At 40.4% G+C, this 23,868-nt stretch overlaps 1 protein-coding gene across 8 annotated transcripts; it reads left to right on the top strand.

Annotated features, from left to right (window-relative positions):
* Positions 1-580: 580 nt before the first annotated feature.
* Positions 581-23,858, top strand: LOC108150218 (mediator of RNA polymerase II transcription subunit 15). Of its 8 annotated transcripts, none has more exons than XM_017278251.2 (8): positions 581-694; positions 7,644-7,925; positions 12,733-12,827; positions 18,960-19,108; positions 19,351-19,752; positions 20,911-21,460; positions 22,286-22,413; positions 22,476-23,858. In XM_017278251.2, exons 2-8 carry the CDS (start codon positions 7,807-7,809, stop codon positions 22,563-22,565), a joined length of 1,533 nt encoding a protein of 510 aa, XP_017133740.1. In that variant the 5' UTR covers positions 581-694; positions 7,644-7,806; the 3' UTR covers positions 22,566-23,858. The 8 variants fall into 8 exon arrangements, with proteins under 8 accessions (XP_017133740.1, XP_017133741.1, XP_017133738.1 ...); XM_017278252.2 differs by lacking the exon at positions 581-694 and adding an exon at positions 2,910-3,178 and having other exon boundaries at positions 7,439-7,925; positions 20,914-21,460; XM_017278249.2 differs by lacking the exon at positions 581-694 and adding an exon at positions 2,910-3,178 and having other exon boundaries at positions 7,439-7,925.
* The last annotated feature ends 10 nt before the right edge of the window (positions 23,859-23,868 follow it).

The following is a 23,868-nucleotide window of genomic DNA, read 5'->3' as shown; positions in this document are numbered from 1 at the left end:
GGCATAGAAACTGCTTTCAAATGGCTTTCCAAAAATCCAAAAATAAATGTTCAATATTTAGAAAAACATGCATATAAAAGCAGACGTGTGTTCGTGTGCTTGTGTGCGAATAGGTGGAGAAATATAGTACATATATCGAATCGTTGTTTTCTTGTTAATTAGGTGGTTTAGCACACACGCCAGTGTGTGTGTCTGTGAGTGGTGATGCTGAATATTTATCGCTTTTTCGACTAGCGCTTCTTGGCTTGAAGTGTTTTTTCGGTATTAGAGAATAGAGCAGAGGATAGGAGGAGTACGTGATTAGCCCAGTGGCCGAGGCTAATTTATAATCGGGTATGAGTGGGCGTTTATTTTTTTTTTTTTTTTTTCTTGCTAGGAAGGGAGGGTTAGGGGCACACACACTCATACTCTGTGGGGTGTCATCATCATGATCATCTTCTTCGATTTTCCATGAAAACATATAAAAAAGCAACTAGAGCAAGAGCAACTTTTGCTGCTTTCGCGAACTTTTCCGTCGACGGGCAGCAGCAGCAGCAGCAGCAGCGACTTTCGTTGAGCGGCGAGTAACAATAATAATTCGCACCGTGGTCGCGAACGTGGTCACCACATCAGTCAGCCAGCCGAGAGCTCCGAGTTCTGAATTCTGAATTCCCAGTTCCGAGATCCGAGATCCGAGGTCCGAGATTCGAGTACGGTACGCCAGTGCATCAGCGACAGGTGCAGCTTTGTGTGGGCATAGTGTAATTTGTGGCACTGCACGCGAGGCGCCACCAAAAACCAAAAATAAATGCCACAAAATGTGTCACCACCGAATAGCGGCCACCGATAAAAAAATATAACAAATATGAAAAACTCCCTGGCGCAAACGAGGCATCAAAAAATAATTAAATAAAATGCATTAAAAGAAAAGTAACCGATATATATATATATATATATGTGTGCGTGTGCGTGTGTGCATTTGCATCCAGCACACACAAAAGCTAATTAATTAAAGCACAATTAAAAAGTGAAGCCGAAAAGGCTGGCAAATGAAATCAACTTCAGCCGCGAGAAAACCAAAGAGCCAAAAAGCCAAAAACCAAAAAGCGAAATAAACCGAAAAAACCAAAATACTGAAAAACGTTTGCTGCAAGTGAAACAATTAAATGACATTTTAAGCGTATTTATTCCCATTTGCCCGTCGAATTCTCTATGGACTCTTTCTGCTATTTTCGTGGGGGAAAATCACTCCTCGAAAAACGGGGGAAATATGTTGTGTGTGCTGTTGGGCTGCCATCGCTGGCGAGGACGTGGAAAGCCAAAACGAAAATCAAATAAATAAAATTAAAAAAAAAAAAAAACAAGAACTACACTCAGAAATAGAATATTAGAGACGTGTTGGGGCGCGGCAGTAAAAGTGCTGTAATAGTCGGGCCATAAGACCTGCATATACCATCTACATATCTATAGATACAAATGTATCTATGTTTCTATCCATCTTTCGCTGCCGCTGTCTCCATCTTGTCGCTCATCGACGGCGACCGAATATTTTTTATATATAATTCATTTTTTTCCGCTGCTCTCTTTCTGAAACTACTCGGTGTTTTTTGTGTTTGTTGTTGTTCTTGCTGGCGGGTGGGGAAAATGCGCTCTAAATATGTGGAAAACTAACAGTGGCGGTTGGCAAAAGGTGTCCCCCTGCAGCCTTAATGAATCACCCTGGCTTTGTGGGCGTCTTGGACAGACTTTCATCCTCATCGCCTTGCTTTTGAACTCTTGAGCACTTTAATCCCCTTTGCCTTTAATTTGAATTTAAGTCAATGCTTTTGCTCATCAAGGTGGGTGATTCTGTTTTCGTTTTGAAAATCTGCCAAATGCTCTTCAATGTATTTTAATTTAATGCCATCATTCTTGTTAATTAGGTAATAAAAGTCACCCATCCATATGTGCAAGTGCGTAAGCGGTTCGGCTTTTGCATATAAATCATTTTAATTAATTGAACTCTTGTTTTCTGGCTGCAAATGTATCAATATTTTTTCTTCGAACATTGTTGCCTTACATTTTTCTACAATTTATTGACATTATTTATTTATCTATTCGAAATATATTTATTATCATTTTTAATGTTGAGTAATAAAGTTTTTTTTTAAATTAATAACTTGCACTTAGTTCTTATTGATTTGTCAACCTAGGTTTCCTTGCGTACAACTCAAAGTGTGTTGTTCATTTTTTATATAGCCTAATATTAATATTATGTTTGTATTATTAACATATTTGTATATAATATTTTTAAAGTTATTTAAATTACACTTTCTGAAAACAAATACATGAATCAAATTGTGCACAAAGAAAAACAAATATAAAGATGGAATTAACAACATTCATTTATTACTTATGTTAACCAAATTTGTTTAATTCAAAAATATCGTTATTTCCATCTTTATTTTCATTTTTCATTGTACACCAATTTTTAGAAATGGAAAACCTTTTGGTTGACTATATGTTATTGTACTTTTTATTGCTTACGTTTACACCACACCGAAAGGCACTAGATAGTAAAGCAAAAATACAACGTTGGTAATTTAGTTAGTTTTGTAATAAAGCTTTGAAGGCGTTGCAAGAAATATACCACTCTTCATTGTCATTATGAAAATCGCATAGCCATGCACATTTTTTCGGACACCAGTGTGGTAGATTGTATCTGAAGCCACGCACTCGCTCGTCCGCGGATACAGATACATTCCGGCGGTCCGCTGCTGCTGCTGCTTCTGCTACTTCTGCTGCTGCGGTGCCAAAGATGTGAAAATGAAAATGTAGACTGATGAAAAAGCAACAAAAACAAAAGGCGCCGCCACCGATCATTGCGTAAAGTTTAGCGTTTTGCCGCTGCCTCGCTTCTGTTGCTTCTGTTGCTGTTTCATTTTCAGTTTCAGTTTCAGTTGGCCGATGGTGCGCTTACAAAACGCCGGTTCTCGGCGGACGCGTTCGCTTTCGCGCTCCTCGAAACCCCCTCACCTTCCCCCTCCCCCATCTACACCCACATACTTTTTTATTGGAGGGCGGTAAAAGTGCAACAAGAAAGGAAAGTGCAGCAGGGGGGCGTGGCGGGGTCAGCTGGCAGTTGGCAGCACTCTGGAGCGAACTTTGGCAATTGGCTGGCGTTATTTTTGGATTAAGCAGCGCCAAATTGTTACATACGGTAAGCACCCACATTAAGCCAAATAAATGCATATGCCTTTTTCCCCCCAATGTACGCATGTGTGTGTGTGTGTGTGTTTACACTTAAGGCAGCCAGTGTGCGTGTGTTTATATGGTGAATATTAGTGTGCTGAACTGCAACGCCCACCACCCAATTCTAAGTCAAAAAACAAGTGGGTTGCACAGAAATCAAATTAACCTAAAACACACTCCACTATTTTAGGCCAATTGCAAAATTGATAATATAGAAATATACATAAATAATGGTTGATATAGTTTCAAGTTCTAAGCAAACTTAAACAATAGTGATATCTGTTTCTGTTTAACTGTTCAACAATTTGATAAATTTCATACACAGCATTTGTTTAGTTTTTCTCGATAGTGTAGCTATCTGATTTCTCAGATACATTTTCGTTCTTAACTTATCACGATTATAAAAAATGGTCTCACATATAAAAAATTTTCTATTTGAATTCAACTAAGCACTCTTGACTCATTGACGAAGAGACAATAACAAAATTTAATGACAGCTCAAAAAAATAAAATCAGACAGCTTTTACCATAGCTGTTTCATATTTTTTTTTAAGCATAAAATGTTATGTGCAAGGCAATTAAAATAACTATTTTCATTCCTTGAAATAAAAATATATAGCTTTTATTCTCATAAAATATCCTTTGTTCGACTTGCGTCGTGCAAAATAACAATTTTTTATTCATCGTTCTATTACTAATAACTTTAGCCGGCTCAGCAAACTTACCATACGGGATGCCCATATTGCACTCTTTTATATTAATATTTTGGTTTTTCTGTAGAGGCAAAATGAAATATTCAAGCAATTTAACAAAAACGAGAGCTACCGTAGCACAATGCTGAATTTAAATAATTAAATCAGCAAAAACATGGCAGGCAAAATCAACAGCTTTCATCCAGTTTTGGGATTTCGGGTGTGGAATCCATGAGATCCACAGATGCGTCGACACCCAGATTTGCGAAATGCTTTGCCTCGACGAAAATCCAACAATATTTGCACCTGATTTCAATGCATATGTGTGTGTGTGGCGCAACACACGCTGGCTCACACTCGCACACATTTAGCCACGATTATAGTTTATATAGCGCTCTCACAAAGACACACCTACACCCACACACCCACACACACACATACCATGGAGTCGAACCAATGACTATAGCTACGACTATGGCAGCGACGATAATGATGTCGATGCCAAAATAAAGACACTGAAAAATGAACAGGCGAGAAATGTTAATTAGGTTATGGGAAAGACGTCATACTCTCACCTTAACTTTTCGATGTTGAATATAATATTTATCGGTGCTCCTGAAAACTGAACGTATAAGCCAAAGTATAGAAATATTATTAGAATGATTGCAGATTAATTAAATTAAGCTAGGTTAAGTTAAGTAAATTTTGTCTGCAAGTGAACAAAAAATTAAAAATATATATTTTTTGGATACTTAAATACTAATGACAACTTATATAAAACAAATTTTTTAATTTATACAAATATTTTGTTTAATCATTTTAAATATAAATACAGATATGGAGTTTTTATTCCTGCAAACTTTGAATTGTTTAATTCTTTTCAAATTAAAACCACGATTGTATTAATCGAGTTGCAATAAAAATGCCATTATTTTTTAAATTTTGTCATATTTTTGATTTTTGTTAATTGCTATCTTTACAAATAAACATTTTAAGGCGGAAAACCTGTAACTTCACATCAATATAATTTAAAATAAGAAATAGCTTTTAATAAAGTTTCGACAAATTTTGAAATTTTAGTTTAGTAGTGTAGGAAGTGTCGGCCCACCAAATATTTATTCAGACTCTTTAATATTCAACGAAATAAATATTTTAATATGTCTTTTATTTGTTTAAGGAGAGCTTTATTAATCTTTTATTTCTTAAGCAAATATTTTACTTTACAGTCAGGTGCTTGGCGTTGAGCTAGAACAATAAATTAAATTTGAAACTGGAATTACACAAATGCCACATAATAATTTAAATATTTTTGTCAAGCCTTGAATATATTGAATAGTTGGCAGGAAAATATGATTTATATATTTAGCCCAAGGCAAAACCATTTGACATATTGGTTGATTGACTGTTGCTATGGCAAAATATTATTTTTAAAATAAACATTTGTATATTTTACACATATTATTCCTCTGCGATTTTGAGGCCCGAAACAATTTGTTAATACAAATGAAGTGGAAAACTCTTGGCTTTGCAACTCTGTTTAACATGTCCTGGGGCTGGTAAATTGTTGAGAAGAAGGGTATTGCTGCAAATGTGTGGGCTGGCTGGCATATGGTAGGGGGTTATGCTTTGTCTGCTACACCCACACCACCAACACTCATTCAGAGTGTGCTTTTTTTGAAACATTATTTTTGCGAGAATTTTTAATGCAAATTCCCTTACAATTCCTGTGCTAAGTACACAGAGTGCAGCACGCACCTGTTTTTGTGTGTGTGTGGAGGTGTGTGTGTGCCAGCTAGGGTGTGGGTAGTTGGGTGTTCGTGTTTGTGTGAGTTTTGTGTAAAACTTTAATTGGGACATCAAGTGGCAAGCTCTTGTTGCTGCTGGCTCTTTCCTGCCTTTTGTGCGCAATTTGCATAATATTTTATTAAATGTTGATTAATTTGTACGATTCTTGGTCCGCTTCCGTTGGCCCAGTCAGAATATTGCGTGCTTGCAGGGGGCAGCAGCTGTGGCAGCTGCAACAGCAACAGCAACAGCACGGCAGCATCATCAGGCGCCCAGCAGCAACAAGCTGCAATTAAAAGGCATAAAATGCGAGCGAGCAAACACAAATATACTTCATTACGATTATTTCAAGTATCTTTTATTGCATTTTCCATTTACCCATACCAATGGCCATCCCAACCCCTTGTGATTTTCATACGTTTTTCATTTTCTCGAAATGACGCAAATCAAAATAATGGTATCTTTTCCTCACAGCTGCTAATTTTATTTGAGGTGACACACAAGGCGGGAATTTCAAAATAGAGGCATCGAGAGAGCCCGAGTGTGTGTGGAAAATATGAGTGTAGCGAAAAAAAATTTGAGCACATTTCAATATTTTTGCCGCTGTCTTTGGGGGGCTATTTTTAGGTCAACGCACAAATAGCAAGACAACAAAATCGTCTGCACACACAAAAATATAATATTTTTTGTTTTGCCCAGCCAGGCAGTGCTCAAATTAGTTTAAGATACATTTCTAAATGTGACAGTAGTGAGTGAGTATCTCAGGAAATTGGAAAAATAAATACTATACGTGCCTTTGCTTATTTTTCATATATTGCGCTAAATTCCACGTTTGTAATTTGTTAGCAACAGCTGTAAAATCGAAACGAATTTCTGTAGTCAAAAATATTTAAATGATTCCAGCTGGCAATTGAGAGAATCATAAATTATAAAAATCATGTGAATCTAAAGATTTTAAACATTAAAGTGTCATATATATATAAAGCGTTGACATTGAAGTGTTTGTGGTGCCTACTGGAAATATTTCTGAAATTATTTCGCTCTTGTTTGAAAACTTTTATGAGTCTCCCAGTTTTTGTTTTGTGTTTATAATTAGATTTTTATATATGCATTAAGGAGAATAGTGATATGTTATACAAGGCTAACAGAAATATTAAACAAAAGCTTTTTGTTCGTCATTGAATATAATCAAATCATTTTAAATACAATTTGTAAGAGGAAATTAAATGTTTAGGCATTTATTATGGTGATCAATTGAATATTTACACTTTTGTTATTAAGCACTGTTTTAGTGCGTTTGTTTTGTGTACTTAATAACATTATTTAATATCCATTAAAAATATAGATATATAAATTCCGTAATAATAATGTGTATACACATTTTAATATGTATATTATGAAATAAAAGGACAAAGTATGAGAAAATATCTTTAGGAGTTTTGAGAATACTTAACTTATTTTTGAAAGTTTACAAATAATTAAAAAAGATTTTTTAGTCAGCTGCTTAAAATAATAGGTATTTAACCTCAGGTAAATATTGATTACGAAGCCAAATTAAAGTTTTTGAAACACCTAGATTAAATTAATTGAGTGTTTAGTTAATTAGTAAGTTTCTGTTGCCTATGAAAATCATTAATGACTGCCATTGAAACTTAATGACATTATTCCCTTCTTCCGTTTAACTCCAGTTCGAATTAAGTTACCACTTACCTTATTATCTCATTCAGTTTTATTTTGCATTTCAATTACAGAACGAACAACGACCGACAATTAACGATTAACATTAAGTCCAACTGAAGTAGGGGAAAGTGCTTAGGATTCTTTTTTTTTCAAATCGCCCACTTACCGCCAGCAAAGAAGAACAAACAAAAGAAGACCGATAAGCGGAATTCAGTCGAGCAGAAAATTTTAAAAAATATTTTTTATCAACAATATTTTTTTGAAAAACTTTCGAAGACATCCGAAGAAGTGCAAGCACATACACACACAGAAGCGAGCTTCCAGGCAAACAAAAGTCAGCCAAGGAGGAACCGAAGTTAAACATTTGAAAGGAGCAACTTGAGTCCGCAGGAAGAAGCAGTCCAGAAAGGATACGCACACACACACACACACATACAAAATGGCCGCCCTACAACGGAAGCTGGTGCACAAGCAGTTCAACTCGCCCATGGGCCTCTATTCCCAGGAGAACGTGAAGGCCACCTTGAACCGCGAGCTGAAAGCCTTCGGCGGCGAGGGGTAAGTAACAAACAGGGAGCAAAATTAAAAAATAAGAAAATAGGACATGGAAAATGGGGAAAAAGGAACGCCCCTCTGTGTGCCCAAGCGAAATGATTATCATACATTTAAATGCATAATTTCATAAAATAGATGAAAGCAGCCAGCTGGAGAAGAGCGTTTGTTGAAGGTTTTTGCGGGGTAGGTGCGTTTCCTTAGTCGCTTAGTCGATGTAATTGCCAGTTGAACTCTTAGTCACTTTACAGAGCTTTGAGGGGAATTAAATATTTGTCTATGGATTTGCCAAAGTATGAAGCTTAGTAAGCTTAATTAATGCCTTTAATTGCTTGACATATAATTTTAAATATAAAATATTCTTTGGGAATTGTTAACGTTAATAAAACACACTCCTTGTTGTCAATCTAAAGCTAAATAGAGCCCTTTGTTTATTCCCTTTCCTTGCAATGGCTTGGAATCTAAAAATAAATGAAAAATACTTTTTTTAGTTAATAAAATACAAAGGTCATATAAAAAAAAAACAATATATAACGAAGAAAAAAGTTAGTTTCTTTGTAAAGATCTAATTTAAAAACATTTATTTTTTGCCAATATACTTAGATACGTTATTATAGTAAAAATTTAAAATAGCTTTTCAGCTAATTAGATTTTAAGGTTAATCCATCAGACTTTAAATTTAATTAGAGTATTAAAAGAACACTTAATTTCATATCTCTAACCATTATTAAATCCAATTCACAGAATCAAAAACAGAATTGGTTCATTGATTATTTGTTAGATATGATTTAGTGTTCGTTGCGATAATAAATAACATATTTCTGAGAATTTTAGCTTAAAAATTAATTAAAGTCTCACAACTTGATATTTAAATAAGATTTTTGAAATTAATGTAATTAATCATAGCATAATATTGATGTAAAATATTTAGGCAACTTAAAAAACAATTTATTTCTGAATAGTACTGGAAGTGTTTTGGTAATACAAGCTCCCCCCGCCGAGAGCCTCCTGCTTTTCTCGTTCTATTTTGACAGATACAAAATCCGCTGCCACAAAACAGGTGCACAAAACACATTAATTAGTGGGCGGCCACGGGGTGGTAGGTGGTGGATTTAAAGGGGAAGCCCCTCCATTTGTGCATTGCAGCGCGACTGCAGCGTCGACTGAGGCAGCGACTGCGACTGCGACTGCAACTGCTACTGCAACTGCTACTGCAACTGCTGCCAATTTGTTGGGGCACACGGACACACAGACAGATACTCAAAAACAAAAACACGCTGAGGACAAAAACAACCTCTACAATTAAATGCTTTGACGTTTAATTGTAATTACCAAAAAGCTTTATAAGCAGCGACGCCGCAACGCGTATCTCAGCGATGCTCTTTAGACTTGAATTTATTTGTAGCTGGTGGTGGTGCTGTTTTGTTGCTGTCGCCACAACAACACCACACTATCTCTATCTCTGCCATTGTTGTTCGCAATTGTTGTTTGAATAAACCGGCCTCACCTTAACTCACCGATCCGCCAGATAGATATGGTGATCTGCTCTGGTGAGCAAAAACTTTAAGTGCCTTTCAGTTATTCGGTGACTATGCGTGCGACAAAACGTGTGCAACAGTGGCGGCGGAGTCTTTAAATTTAATTACCAAAGTCCGAAAACTGAAAACTGAAAACTAAAAACTTTCAATCGCATATACGCGCGTGAGTGTGCGTAACGTGTTTTTCCGTATTAGGAAGTAACTTTTCTGAAAACAGCTGAGCCAAGGCTGCGCCCAACTTTAAACTTCAAAAATAAAATGTACGTGAAGCGATACTTTTTATATAACGCTAATCAAGTGTGTAAAAGAAAAAGGGTGCACAAGAAAGCAAAACTTGATCTTAAGGATCCTAAACGTAAAATTCTTGTCCATGATATAACATATCTGCAACCAAAAAGAGTCGATACCCTTCCACTTTCATAAAGTAACAAGCACTTTTATAGTATATAAAGCTGTTTAGTTAGACTCATTAAATTTTGATATAGAACCAGGAGTTTTTAGAGCTTCAGGAATTTCGTTTCAATAAAAACTTAGGTTGTGCAGTTTTTGAAATAAATAAACGAAATACAAATATAGCATACCTACAATGTGTAAAAAAATTCAAAACATTAACTTGTTGAACTATTTCGGATAATGTGAAAAAGGAAAAATGGAAAGACAAAATGTTTATCATAGGCTTTTAACACATAAATATTTATTAACCAACTTCCATTACTTTAAATATTTATTAATGATGACTGTTTTTGTGATTAAACTGGTTAAATACTAGTATATAAAAAACATATATATCATTAGTTTTTGTGTGTGTAAAAAAGTTTAAAATAAATCAAGACGTCAGCAGGTCGATGAGTCACTCGCCAGCGATAATGCACTGATTTAATGCAACAGAACCGAAAAAGAACAACTAAAACAATGTCAACAAACAAAAGGCAGGCGTCTAGCCAAAAGTTGTGAGGCATCTCTTGACTTTCTGCCCATCGGTGAATCACAGGGAAATATCGCACAGTTAAACAACTAACTGTAAAAAAAGAAAAATAATTTACAAATGTCCCACTAATCATCACTTAATGAACAACACCACTAAATGAATATTTAGGCAAATGTGGAAGCAAACCTCAAACGAAATTCAATTAAATCGAATTGCTATTTATTATAGAGCAAATATTTGCTTGCGGCTAATGAGGTTGGCAAGCTGTTTGCAATTGCTCGAAATTAATAAACTTATTAAAGTTGTGGTCGTTGCTTTCAAAAGGCCTAGCAAGTTAAAGCTTTGCGATTATCTCCGGACTTTGTTGTTCATAAATTCTTTAAGGTCTTATCTCAGTTGGCACATTTTCTTAGCTTAAATATTTCTGTTTGTTAGCTGTGAGGAAGGCAAAATATTTAAAGCAGATTAAGAATATGCATTGAAAACATCAAAACATTTCAAACAAATTAAAATTAAAGTTGAAAACTTTTTGGCCAGCTTAAAGAAAATCGCCATGCAAGCGTAAAACATATTTTTGTTTGTGCGAAATTTCCACTCAACTGGCTGCGACTGAAATCAAAATTCGCTTTTACTTGTACTCAAAGGAGCATATTATTTGTATAAAGCTGCATTTGCACAATGGTGCAATTCATACACATTTTCTACCCTGAAAATTATTGAATAATATGTTATTAAATAATTAAATATATTTAAACAAATATTTCTTTAGTCTTTCTCACTTGACATTAATATGTCAATATATGTATGTCTCACTTGACATAATATACTTTATTTCTTTACCATTCTTTTTAAAAAACGAAATTGTCTTCAACATAAATAATGAATGAAATACGTATTACTTGCTTATTCCCAATCCAGTTATGTAGAAACTATATACCCTTTTTCAATAATTGATAAATGCTAAACAAAGGAAATTTCCTATATTGTTATTCTTTATAGAAGTATCAAAAACGTGTTTGTAATGCGTTAATAAATTTTATTTGCATAACATGCGTGCATATACTATTATTATACAGAACGGAATTTTTCGTGGTTACATTATGTCAGGTATCTTTGCAATGGTTTGGAGTCCATTTAGTTGCTGTTTTTGCAGTAAAGTTTCATCTTCCTGATGGGGCACGGCCTATAGCAGCAGTCGTCCACAATGCCACGAAAATCGCGCCGCACGCCCATCAGTGAGCTAGTCCGTGGATGGTGGGGTTCGAAATCCGCGACCGCATTGGCATCGTCGTTATCCACCAGATTGTTCTCATAACCAAAAAGGCCCAGATCCGCTGCAAATGATGGATCACAGATTTCAAATGTCAAAATGTTATAGATCGTGCCGTTTTCAGAAAACCGAAATGACGCCGCAAGTACTTACGGTAAGCTCGTTTTTGAAACATTGAGTTGTATTCGTTCTCGCATACAGCCGCCAACACTTCCGTCAACGCGGGTCCGCAAACCTGAATCACATTTACTGCCTGTGCGGGTTTCAGGAGCGGGATCAGCAGCAGGAGCAGTGTGATCACGGAGCGGAACATCATGGTCTTGCTGGATGTGATGCTGTACAGGATGTGGTGAACTTTCCGCCGTCGCCAGTCATTTTTATATCCGCCAGCACAGCTTCCACCTGTCAGATTCGATTAGTTTTTTAGGGTCAGCGTGGGCCGGAGCGTGCTTGCTAATTTTCAATGTCAGCACATCGAAGGATGCTGCGATTAATTTATGCCCATGGTTTAGCATATCCCTTCGATTAATGGGACGCACCTCAGGGGGTGGTGTTATATATAAGTAATAACGCCAACTTCAATTTATAGCTCCACCTCCTTTAATTGAAAGTATATGAACAATTTTGTGTTAGTACTTTTAGGAAAACCTTGTTCGATTTTTCAACATTTTTATATGGGAATGGTCTGTTAAAAATTAAATGGAAAAAATATAAATATGTCTAATAGTTTACTTTTAAATTTATGTTTGGACATTTTTGAAGGAAAAATACGAAGTTTTAGTTGCTTATAATTATTAATATAATTTTAATACCTATAAAAAAGTAAAAAGAATTAAATATTAAAAAAAAAATTAAATTTTAAAAATAAAAAGCCAAAAACGTTACTGAGGTAACGGCAATTATTTAATGAGAAATGTTGCTTTATTCAAATGTAAATGCAGTGAGGCGCCACTAAGCAGTGCAAATTTAAAGCAGTGCAGCAAGCGGTTTATAGCGCGAAATTCAAAATGCTTTTCAAACTGTGTGCATTGTAAACAGATGTTTGATAAGTACTTAATCACTTTGTACTCTTTACAGGATTGAAGTCGACGACCAAATCTCGAAGCCCCTGAACTTGGCCAACTCGGCCGTTCTGCGCGCCGTCGAAGAGGAAGAACAACAAGCCAAATCTGGTAAGAAATAGTTGATTTCTAGGTTTTCCCCCCTTCGTGCGTGTTTATTATGTGTTGCCGGAACATAAAGAAACAGTGTGAAAACATTCAACAAAACAGTCACTTTTAGTCCCAGTGCCCAGTGCCCAATATGCGTGTTATTTTGCAGATAAATTTAAGTAAATTATGGCGCTTGTCCCGCAAAGATTTCTACCCCATTGAAAGACAGAGTCGCCGGCGTGAGCGTGGCGAGGGGGATGCACTGCATCACACGCTGCACCAGCAGCTGCTCAACCAAATCAAGACGGACTACCTCAGTCACCAGCAGGACATCACCATCGATCGGGACACGGTGCTGAAGATCAATCGGCTGGCCACCAAGCGACACCTCCTCAAGCGGGATCACAGTTGGCCCCCCGCCGAGCAGGATGTGGTTGTGCAGCTCAGCAGTGCTGAGCAGAGTCATCAGAACGCCGGCCATCCCTCGCCCAGTATTGAGGCACTGAGGGAGAAGTTCCAGAGTCCCACCAGGATCGTCGAGCCCACGGCCAAGCAAGTGCGAGAGCAGCGGCAGCGGGATGGTGGCTCCAAGGAGCGACCGCGAACACCCCAAAGGGTGTCCGTGGGCCTGGACGAACTCTACCATCAAACTCCACTCGCGAAGGGCTTCTCCGCCCCGGAGACCAAGGCAGCCGATGTGGACTTGGGTCTGGTGGCTCCCCGCTGTGAGTACTACGAGCAGTTGGCCCACAAGCGGCCCACCACACCCACATTGCCCACTTTGCCGGTGACACCATATCGGCCCAGGTACAAGAGGCAGGCCTACTCCCTGGAACGCGGACGATCCCGCAAGCGGACAGTGGGTGCTCCGGAAGAACTGCCGCCACCCAAGCCGCGAACCTCGAAGCCAAAGGTGCAGCGCCGATGCATCAAACTGGCCACCGAGGTGAAGATCTCCTATGGCCACGACGGCGACAGCGAGGAGGAGCCAGTCTCTGGCCAAGAGTTTGACTTGGAGGCCTTGCCGCTGCCAGCGACACCGTCACCGTCACCGAAAGCGACACCAGCAGCTGCCGCCGCTCTCGAGCCCAATCAAGCGATGACAGCGGGCCAAAGGGTAATTGACAACCTGGCAGTTAAGCAGCAGCAGCAGATGGCTCTGGCTTTTGCCACAAACGGGAGCAGTGGACGGCCGCAGCCGCATTTGGCCCCAAACACTCGCATTGTGCCCGTTCGCGTGGAGGCCTCGACGCTCGATCCGCTCAAGCTCAAGAGTGCCCAGCAGATCTACGACGACGCCTGCTCGTATCTGCAGGATCACCAGGAGATGGAGCAGCACCAGCGGCCGGAGGAGAGTCCCACCTATGTGAGTGCCACCGGTGGGATCAAGTTGCTGCAGCGGCAGGCGAGCAGCAGTACACCAACCACTCCGATTCCACAGCCGCCACCTTTGCCACCGCCGCCGTCACCACCAGTGATGCGTTCCAAGTCTGGCCAGGATTCGCAGCTGAAGGATAAGCAGGCGAGAAGACAGGGTGGCTTTTACAAACTGGAAACGGAACGGGAAAAGGCGAAGGAGAAGGAGAAGCAGCACGAGGCCCATGTGGAGATTGCCCAGTTGGAGGCCAAATATGCCCACATACAGCAATCCATTGCAGAGCATCTGCTCCAGATCGATGCTTACATGGAGAATGCCAAGCAGGCGCTGCAGAGGAGTGCCCAAACCACACCTGTAGCCACTCCCACGCCAGCGCCACCAACTCCTCCTCCTCCTCCACCTCCTCCACCTCCGCCACCAGCACCAGCACAAACGGCATTGCCCGTCATTAGACCCATTAGTTCGGGCAGCAACGATTCCTGGGACATCTTCGCCCATCGCCAGTCACCCATTTTGGCCGTGGAGAGTCCACTGCAGGCCATACTCCGCCAGATATACACTCGGGCAGCGGGTTTGCCCACCCGTCTGTCGAAGGAGATTCGGGAGGAGACCGCCGCCGAAGAAGAAGAGGAGGTGGCGGAGGAGGCCCTCACCGAAAACGTGCCCATTGTGGAGCGGGCACTGGAGGATCTGCACAAGATTGCAGTGGCCCTGGAGCAAAAACCGGAACCCATGCACGTAGAGCTCCGGACAACGCCAGCTGTCATTGAAGCGGAACACGTAGTCATCAAGGATGAGGACGAAACCGAGAATGAGAACGAGAACGATAACGAGGACTTGGAATACAGACACGTATCGGATGTAATTGCCAACTACGAGCAGTTGGCCAAAAAGGAGTTCGACGAGTGGAAGGAGGAGCAGGTGTCCAAAGAGGTCCCGGCCAAAACGGAGTTAAGAAAAGCCATAGAGGAGCAACTGGAAAAAAATAAAAATAAAAAGCCCGCACCACAAGAAGATAAAAAGGTTGATTTAAAAGAAGAGGAAAATAAAGTGGTACCTAAACTGGTAATAAAGGATAGGAAACAGGATTCAACTGCAGAACAACTAGCCAAAAAAGAGTCCAAAAAGGAGTTGGATGTAAGTGCAAGCAGAACAGATGAGGATGCAACCTGCGATCATGAGGCCATCTCCTCCAACTACTGCCCCTGCTGTGATGAGATGCGCTGCTCGCCGAATAATTGGGCCAAACTCAACAAGGCCGACCAGTGGCGCATTGCCAATCTGCAGAACGAACCGCTGCGTAACTACAAGGCCACCTATGAGATCAGGAGTCCCTATATATCGCGCCAGATCTCCTGGGAGGATGCCCAGTCGGTCAGAGAGAAAACGCCACCCGAGAAGCTCCTACGTCAGCGTAGTTTTGTGGAAATTGTGACCACGCCGGCTACAGATTCTCCGCCACCCTCGCCGCCGCCGCCTCCTCCACCTTCGCAGCTATGCCTCCAGCAGCCGGAAACGGAGGTCATCTGGCAAAGGAGTCGTTCGCCCAGTCCGCTGCCCTCCCGCAAGTATCCCGCTCCCCTCATCGAGGCTCCTCAGCGTTCCAGCTCACCGTATGGCCTGAATCCCGTCCAGACCAAGGCCACCACACCATCGCCAGTCAATCTGCCAGCGAAATTCTCGCATGTGCCGCAGCTGGAGGGCCACAACATTGGACTGCTGGTGAAGACCGCCACCGAGCCACTGCAGCAAAGCATGTCGGCATCCTCCTCAATGCTGGCTGCCACGCCCCCGGCCACGCCTCGTTCCGCAGCCCAGCCCCCGCCCTTCGAGTTCCCAACGCTCGAGTCGGCGGACAAGCATAAGTTCAGATCCCTGGCCTCCTTTGACGAGGTGCAGCGGGATTTCAACGTCAATCGATCCTTCGACAATGTATCGCCACGCCCATATCTGGGCATTGAAGGTGCGTGGAAAGCCCACCGATTTGTGTATCCCCCAAATGTCTGTGTCCTTCAAAGTGTTCCTCGTCATGTTCCTCAATGTCTAGATCCAAATATTCGTGGTGTGACTCAAACGATTTTGACTCACATGAGGATTATTCTTATACGCTAGATATTAGGGTCTTAAGCTGCCAGGATAAATATATTATATTTTTTCCCATTAATAGTATAGTGAATATCTTGTATTTGAAAAAAATGAAAGTAGTATCATTCATTTCTATAACTCTTATTTCGGGCTATATTAGTTCTACCTAAACATTCCATTTCACATCCATTTATCTTATTTGCTTTATAGATAGATTATATGCTTCTATTTTAGAATTATATTGCTCAGACTTTTTTCGCAGACTTATGTCACAGACATTATAAAGATTTTGTGCCAGACAACGAGAGCTTATCTCCTATGTTCGAATAGTCATTTATTCATTTTCCATTATCCTTTGACAATTAGTTTTATTTGTGGCATGGGGTTGGTTCCCAATGTATTTCTAGAGAATTTATTTTAAAGCAAAAATAAAAATTAATTGTCTAGAGCATGCACAAATTTGTGGGCCAACTAGATAATGTAAACTAAAATTTTTTTGTATTTATCTGTGACGTTTGGCGGACATCAAAACGAATTTTTTGCGTGGCTAACGAGCAATCCATTCTTATTATATCAAATAATTGCTTATTTAGTACACATGGGTATGCGATATTCGGTGGCTATAAAGCAGACATATGAGTTACAAGCTTGCTAATAATTTTAATGAGCCAACTTTGGCGGTACACCTGTGTAAATACGTTTAAAAACAGATTTGTTTTAGTTCGCCCAAGATGACAGCCGTTTAAATTTAGCCACCGCTGCCATTCGTTGCCTTTGAGTCACAAATTATATCTGCAGAGGCCACAAGATAGATAATAGATGATAGATGGCAGATAGTTAGTTAGCTAGTTGGCTGGGATCAGACGACTATATCCGCAAGATGGATGGGGGTGCGCCCACTTGATCATAACAAATCGCCATAACAATAAACACCAGCAACACACCCATCGCATCTAGAATCTGGGCAAAGAACCGCAAATATGCGAATATCTCTGACTGTATCTTTGCGATTTCTATATATATGTGTGAATATATATATATATAGAGGATATATAGACACCTTCAGTTTGGCTGCCGCGAGTGAGGGAGTGGGCACGATGATCAGCATTTCAAGGTGGGGCCCACAAATCACAAAAATCGAAGGTGTAAACAATGCCGGGAGTTGGCTACCTCCCAGGAGGGGGATATGGGGACATGGAGGAGCCCAGGCCAAGATCAGCATCAGCATACTTAGCAGATAGCCTCGATGCCGACAATCTCTCACCCACTCACCCACCCAACCACTCAGCCAATCTCTCCCACAAAACAAAAAAAAAAAGAGAAGTCTTTACTTTCGCGCATCTCGCGGATACGAAAAAGTCGGACGACGAGTGTGTGGGTTGTGGAACCCACACGAGTGCCAATGTTTCTACATCTTGGCATCGCTGGCTAACAATAATTTCCTCTGCATTTCTCTGGCTCCTCACTTAGTAGCATACATCGAAGGCAAACATATCGCAGCGCGAACGATCAACGAATTAGCAAATAGAAATAGCGAATAGCTATAATAGAAAATAGAAATTAAATTGGGTAAACGCACGCGAATCAAATCGAATCGAATCAAATCAAATTGAATTGAATCGAACTTAGAAACAAAAGAAAAAACTTAACGACGTGCTATCCGAATATCATTTTTTTTCTGATTTTTCAACGACATCAAACCGAAGGATAAACGAAACGCGCGCGCACAAATTTGCCATCGAGCTTAAAAATTAGAGAAATCGAAATTCGAAATTCGAAATACCGTGGTGTTCCCATCAGAAGAAGTCTCTCCAAATATCGAAATCGATTGATTGAACCTCGGGGTTATATAACGCAGCTCTTCTCGACTTTCTGCGAGCGGACAAGTCAAAAAATAGCCGCAAAAAAACAAACATATACATCTTGCTATATACGTGTATTTGTTATTTTTGATATCTATACGAGAATATTTTTATTCTTACGCAAAGGCCCGATCGGCCAGATAGCTAAATAGATAGCTAAATAGATAGATAGATAGATAGATAGAGATACTTAACGAGTCGAGAGAGCAAATATATAACCATGGTCGCTCAGTGGAATATCATCAACGCAAACTACAAAAATCTGGAGGGTAAACACAATTTTCACACTTGACAGCATACCCTTATCCATATCCATATCCATGTCCATATCCATCTTGCAATATATCAAAATTGAATAAGATTCGAGGCACTATGTTGCTGGTGCAGCAGCAACATGTTGCTGCGGTGCACGTAGAACGTCGACGACGACGACGACGACGACGACATCCTCATCACCCCATGAGTAATGTCAAATTCTTAGCTTTCGTCTCGTTCTCATCGGCTAAATTTAGACGCAATGACAGCCGTGTATGATTTGCAGAATCAGCCACGCCCTCGTCTTTGCCTTCGCCTCCTTTGTTCACTGTTCGCACATTGCCATTGCGATGGCTATAATTTTAATTGGCTTAAATCATTTTCAAATTGTTTCGCTTGCACTGGGCAAATGCAGCACCAATGCACCCAAGGTTATAGTGACGCCCACGTTTTGGCCGCATTTTGTTGAATGTTTTCGCACGGCAGCTGCATTCAGCATTAGTCGTAAAAAAGAATTCCAAGTATTTATTCGTTACCTCTCTCTCTCTCTCTCTCTTTCTTTGTTAAATGTAGGCTATAAGCGTGTGGCCTGGCCACCGGCCTCGGAGGAGCGGATCATCCGGGAGTTCACCCCCCAGCCGCAAACCCAAAGTCCAGCCCCGGGAGCCGGAGGCTACTATCCGCAGGCCCACGCCCCCTCACCTGCTGCTGCCCCACCACAGGTAAGGCATATCCACCAACCCTCTGGCCCTGACCCTTTGAAAACCGATGAATTGTACATACTATATAGTCATGTTTCGTGTACGTCGAGTGTAAATATAATTGTATCCGCCACTGCCACAATTTGTATCTCATCCGGTGAGGCATAAAGCCATGTACATAGCATTTGGAACACCACCCCCCACCACCCCCCACCAGCACACAACAGACATCACCCCCACCTAACCGCACTGACAACTTGCAGGGTCCCATTTATAACAACGTCCAGCCACGCACCGCCCAACCACCGCAAAATGTGTACAACCCACCATCAACACCACAAGCCACGGCCACTGCCATAGCGAATGCCACCCACTTCCCAGATAGTTACCCACAGCAGGAAGAGCAGCAACCTGTGCAGTACACACAGGCCCAGTTCAATCGGCAACGCTCGAGGGAACCCGCCCCGGTCCCAGCTCCATCTCCAGCTCAGTCCAACTACCAGCCCAACTACCAGTCCAACTATCCGCAGGAATCGCTGCAGGCCGGCAACAATGTGGGCGGTGGCTGGAAGCACATCGGTGCACCGCTGCCCAAGTCGCGCAGCGACTATACCGCCGCCGGAGGAGCACATCCTCCGTTCCAGGGATACCATCAGCAGCCCCAGGTACCCATGTCTTGGTCGGATTGGATCCCGGCTTTTGGCTAAGCAAAGCGATGCTACATCTTGCACGGCACGGCGGCTGTGATCGTCTCTGTCTCCTGCCATCGTTGATCTCCTCTTAGACGCTTTCCTGCCTTCTTTCGTAGACACTTACTAAACTTTCTTTTTAAAAACTCACTCTTATCTCTCACATTTCCTATATATACAATATATTACTCTTACCTTAACATCTATCTCCGGAATGCCTTTAAATCCCTATGTTGGCACTTACTAAACCATTTTTCTAGACACCTATTAATTTTCATTTGTTACATTTACTAAAAAAACTATATTACATTCTCGTTTCAACTTTCATATTAGTTGTACTCGTATCTAAGACTCTGTCTAAGCTCTTACTGTTTACTTAACTAAATCTTAAACTTTTCTTAAATATTTTACTCTTTTGTTTAAATTTTCTTATCCAAAAAGAAAGACCATCTAACTTCAAGTAAATTTTTTTAAATATGTGTGGGATATTAAGAGTTCGACTACATATACAAATATTACAATTTTGAAAACCTACCTTTTGTTTACATATGCAGCTATAAAATTAAAGAAAAAAAACTTTTAAAACCTTTTTTGTGTCTTTAAAAATCGTTGGCGAATTTTTAATCAAATGCAGAGAAGATTTAGAGTTTGGGATTGTTCCAAAATATATTTTTTTATTATTTCCTAAATGTGCAAGCTTTTAAATGGGTCTTTATTATTTGTATTACAATTTTAATTATAGTATTTTTATAAAGTTCAGTATTATATCTATCCTACTTTGTACTCACTCGCTTTTGCATGCAAAAATCTTTACTAATTGCTGTTTATATGCAAAATGCCAAATAACCTGTAGCTTTGCTTCTTTCTCTGCGACTTTCAGCTGTAAACTGCGCATAAAACTTACCCAATACCTAACTCAAAACTAAGCCTCCCACCTCTAACTAAGATCTACTGTCTATCTCTATCTCCAACATATTCTATCTGTCTATCTACATCCACTGTGAATGTGTTGTATGCACCTCCCAACCAATAAAACACCACCATACCATAACTTGTGATCGAAACCCATGTCAAACATGCATGTTGGCACCACCGAAACACCACCAATGCACCACTGCACCACCGGTCGAATAGCAGCAGCAGCAGTACGGTGCTCCGTCTTACGATGGCCAGCAGCAGCAGCAACCTGCAACACCGTGGCAACAGCAGCAACAGCAACCGCAGCAACCTGCAGCACCGTGGCAACAGCAGCAGCAACATCAGCAGGTGCCACAGCAGCAATATCAGCCTCAGTCTCAGGCTCAGGCTCCCTATCAGCCACCACAGTGGAACCAACAGCAGCAGCAGCCATCGTACCAGACTTCACCGTACCAGCAGCAGCCGCAACAGCAGCAGCAGCAACAGCAGCAGCCATCCTATTACCCACAGCAAAACGGTGGCTCGACCTTTGCTCAAACCCCATACAATTCTTATTCGCAGCCCCAGCTGCCCTACTCGCAGGATCAGACCGATCTGCTCCAGCAGCAGCAACAGCAGCAGCAGCAGCATCCTGGATCCTTCGCTGGCCAGGATAACAGCTACCGGGGTGCCAGTCCTGGGATCATCACCCTGCGCAAGGAGGCTCCAGTCAGCCAGCAGCCTGCGCCAGTCTACACTTCGCAGCCTGCCGCCGTCAGCTATCAGGGTAAGTACTCATTACTTTTAAATTATTCATTTAAATCAATTAATATTTAGTTTAATAATCAAAAAAACTACGAAATTTGAATTTGTTTCATAAATATTAAAGAGTTTTAGGGGCTGCATTTATTAAATTGATCAAGCGAGAAAAGCTCAGCTTATACGGAAGTTGTACCCAACAATTTTCTGTCACTCATTGCAAAAAATTAAATAACCAAAAAATTAATAAACATATTTTAAACACTCAAAGTCTAACTAAAACGGATTCTTATAGAAACATTAAAAGTTGAAACTTATGGTAAAAGATACTATAGCAAGCACAGTTTTTTTTTTCTTAATGATGCGTCAGTTTTAGAGCTTTTTTTAGGTTTATTTTGTAATACAAAATTTAACATAACCTTTCTTAAATCTATGTATAATAAATTTCATCCAAAAATGTTGTTTCAGTAGTATGATCATATTTCTTTTATTCCCAATAAAATACACTGTATGAAATGAAATAGTTTTCAAAACAAAATTTTTTTAAGACCCAGGAGCCATAGGAATTTTGTCCAACCTATTTCTAAACGAGTTTAAAATCAAGGTTAAAGTTTCTTTAAAGATGCAATTTTTTCAAAATTTCTTTTCTTGACAAGATAGTTGGGTATGGTATAAGATCATTGCTTTGAAACATTACTTGTTCTCTATAAAATATATAAGATATGATAACTTGTTTATATATGAGATCCTTGAGGAAGATTATAAAAAAAAGAAGAAAAGATTAATGTTTTTATGCCAAAGATATAGGTTTACAAAAATAGTATTCTTATAAATGGATTTGTAACCTTTTCAGGAGGCAGCAAATTGCGCGGAGATTTGAAATGGCCACCACCGGAGTACAAGGAGGCCGCGGCTCGCGAGAACGAGGAACGTCGCCAGTTGGCGTTGGGCCCCGTCTGCCGTCCCAGGAGAGTTAACCGGGTAGGCAGTGGTCTCTTGAGATCCGAGGGTAATCCGATATTCATATACGATTTATTCCATAGGACTACACACCCTTCTTTGCCAAGCACCAGTTGAACAATGGCTATCCGAGCTACAAGGTGCCACCCGGCACCCAGCACATTTTCGGCTAAGCTGGAAAGCTGGAAAGGAAATCAACAACATGCACAAATAACAACAGCAGAAAAATCAAATGGAACCCACTTCATAATAATACTGAAAACGATCATGTATATGTTACTAAAACGAAACACTAACGAACCAAACTCTATATACATATAGGATATATACAATTGTTATACTAATCTTAGATGACCACTAACGACGCCATATAACATACACATATGTTACGAAACGAACCCATGATAGGTGAATGCTACAATACTACAGCAGGTGTGACTCCATGGCCATGAGTCATCTTCGGTAGTGTCCAAACAATGGATGCTTGCTGATCTCTCGAACAGAAGGCACCCATTGCGGATGGATACGGATGATGACTCGTCGTGGTTGTGGAACCCTGATCCATATGCCCAAACGGGGCGATGGACAACGATATTCTCTATGTAACCATACTATATACACATATTTGGAGCATGTGCATATAGTATGGCTAAGATAGTAGAGCACAATTGAATAATAAACCATATAGCGTTAGATTTTAAGATGATTGTTAAACATTGTTAACTAGCAAATGAAATGAAATGGATACGATGCGACCCAAGACGGAAACTGATAACGAGATTGAACCTTGTCTTAGATGTAAGAGCACTACTAATCTATTTATTGTGAGCATATTCTATTTAATCGCAGATCCTGCGAGGAATCCGTTCGGAGTCATCCGCTAAATTAAGACATGATGGCCTCCTGGAGAGCAATCACTTATTCTTTGGAGCAGTCGTCGCAGGATTCTCGATGTTTACTGTTTGAGTTTGCATGCTTTTTGCTTATATCTATACTATATGCACATATATATATATATATTTACTTTGACATTGTTAAACTGCAAATTATAAAAAAACCGTCAATGACCCCCGCTAAGTTAGTTATACTAGAGACGAAACATATCTGTGAGTTCCCAAAAATGCCATTCAAGGATATAAAAATCAACGAGCTCGTCTGGATCGCCCCCGATTAAGCCCCCACCCATCCGCTCAAGATCGGCATTTTAGTCGGCCCGCTGACCCCGGGTAATAATATGAGGATGCCTTTGCCCGTCGGACGTGCAGCCGCGGACTCAGTGCCCAGGTCTTGGCGGATGGGACGGGGATGTGGCCGGGAGGAGGTCGAGGACGGGCCAACAACTCTCAGACTTTACCAATTACTATGACCAGCAATGTCTATACCCAACTACACTACGATGTATAACTAATATGAAATGAGAAACTAAATAAACGGCAAGTTTTGAATACTCGCGACGAGAAGAACTAGTCTACACTT

This window comes from Drosophila elegans, unplaced genomic scaffold, assembly GCF_018152505.1.
Source record: "Drosophila elegans isolate 14027-0461.03 unplaced genomic scaffold, ASM1815250v1 contig_208, whole genome shotgun sequence".
Classification (NCBI taxonomy): Eukaryota; Metazoa; Arthropoda; class Insecta; order Diptera; family Drosophilidae; genus Drosophila; species Drosophila elegans.
The sequence above is the reverse complement of the archived record's forward strand: the minus strand, read 5'-3'. Positions and strand labels throughout refer to the sequence as shown.

Coding starts and splice junctions, on each gene's coding strand:
- LOC108150218 (XM_017278251.2), top strand. CDS start 7,807: ATGGCCGCCCTACAACGGAAGCTGGTGCACAAGCAGTTCAACTCGCCC. Junction 19,109..19,350: donor CTGCTGCTGCCCCACCACAG/GTAAGGCATATC, acceptor GACAACTTGCAG/GGTCCCATTTATAACAACGT. Junction 21,461..22,285: donor TGCCGCCGTCAGCTATCAGG/GTAAGTACTCAT, acceptor TAACCTTTTCAG/GAGGCAGCAAATTGCGCGGA.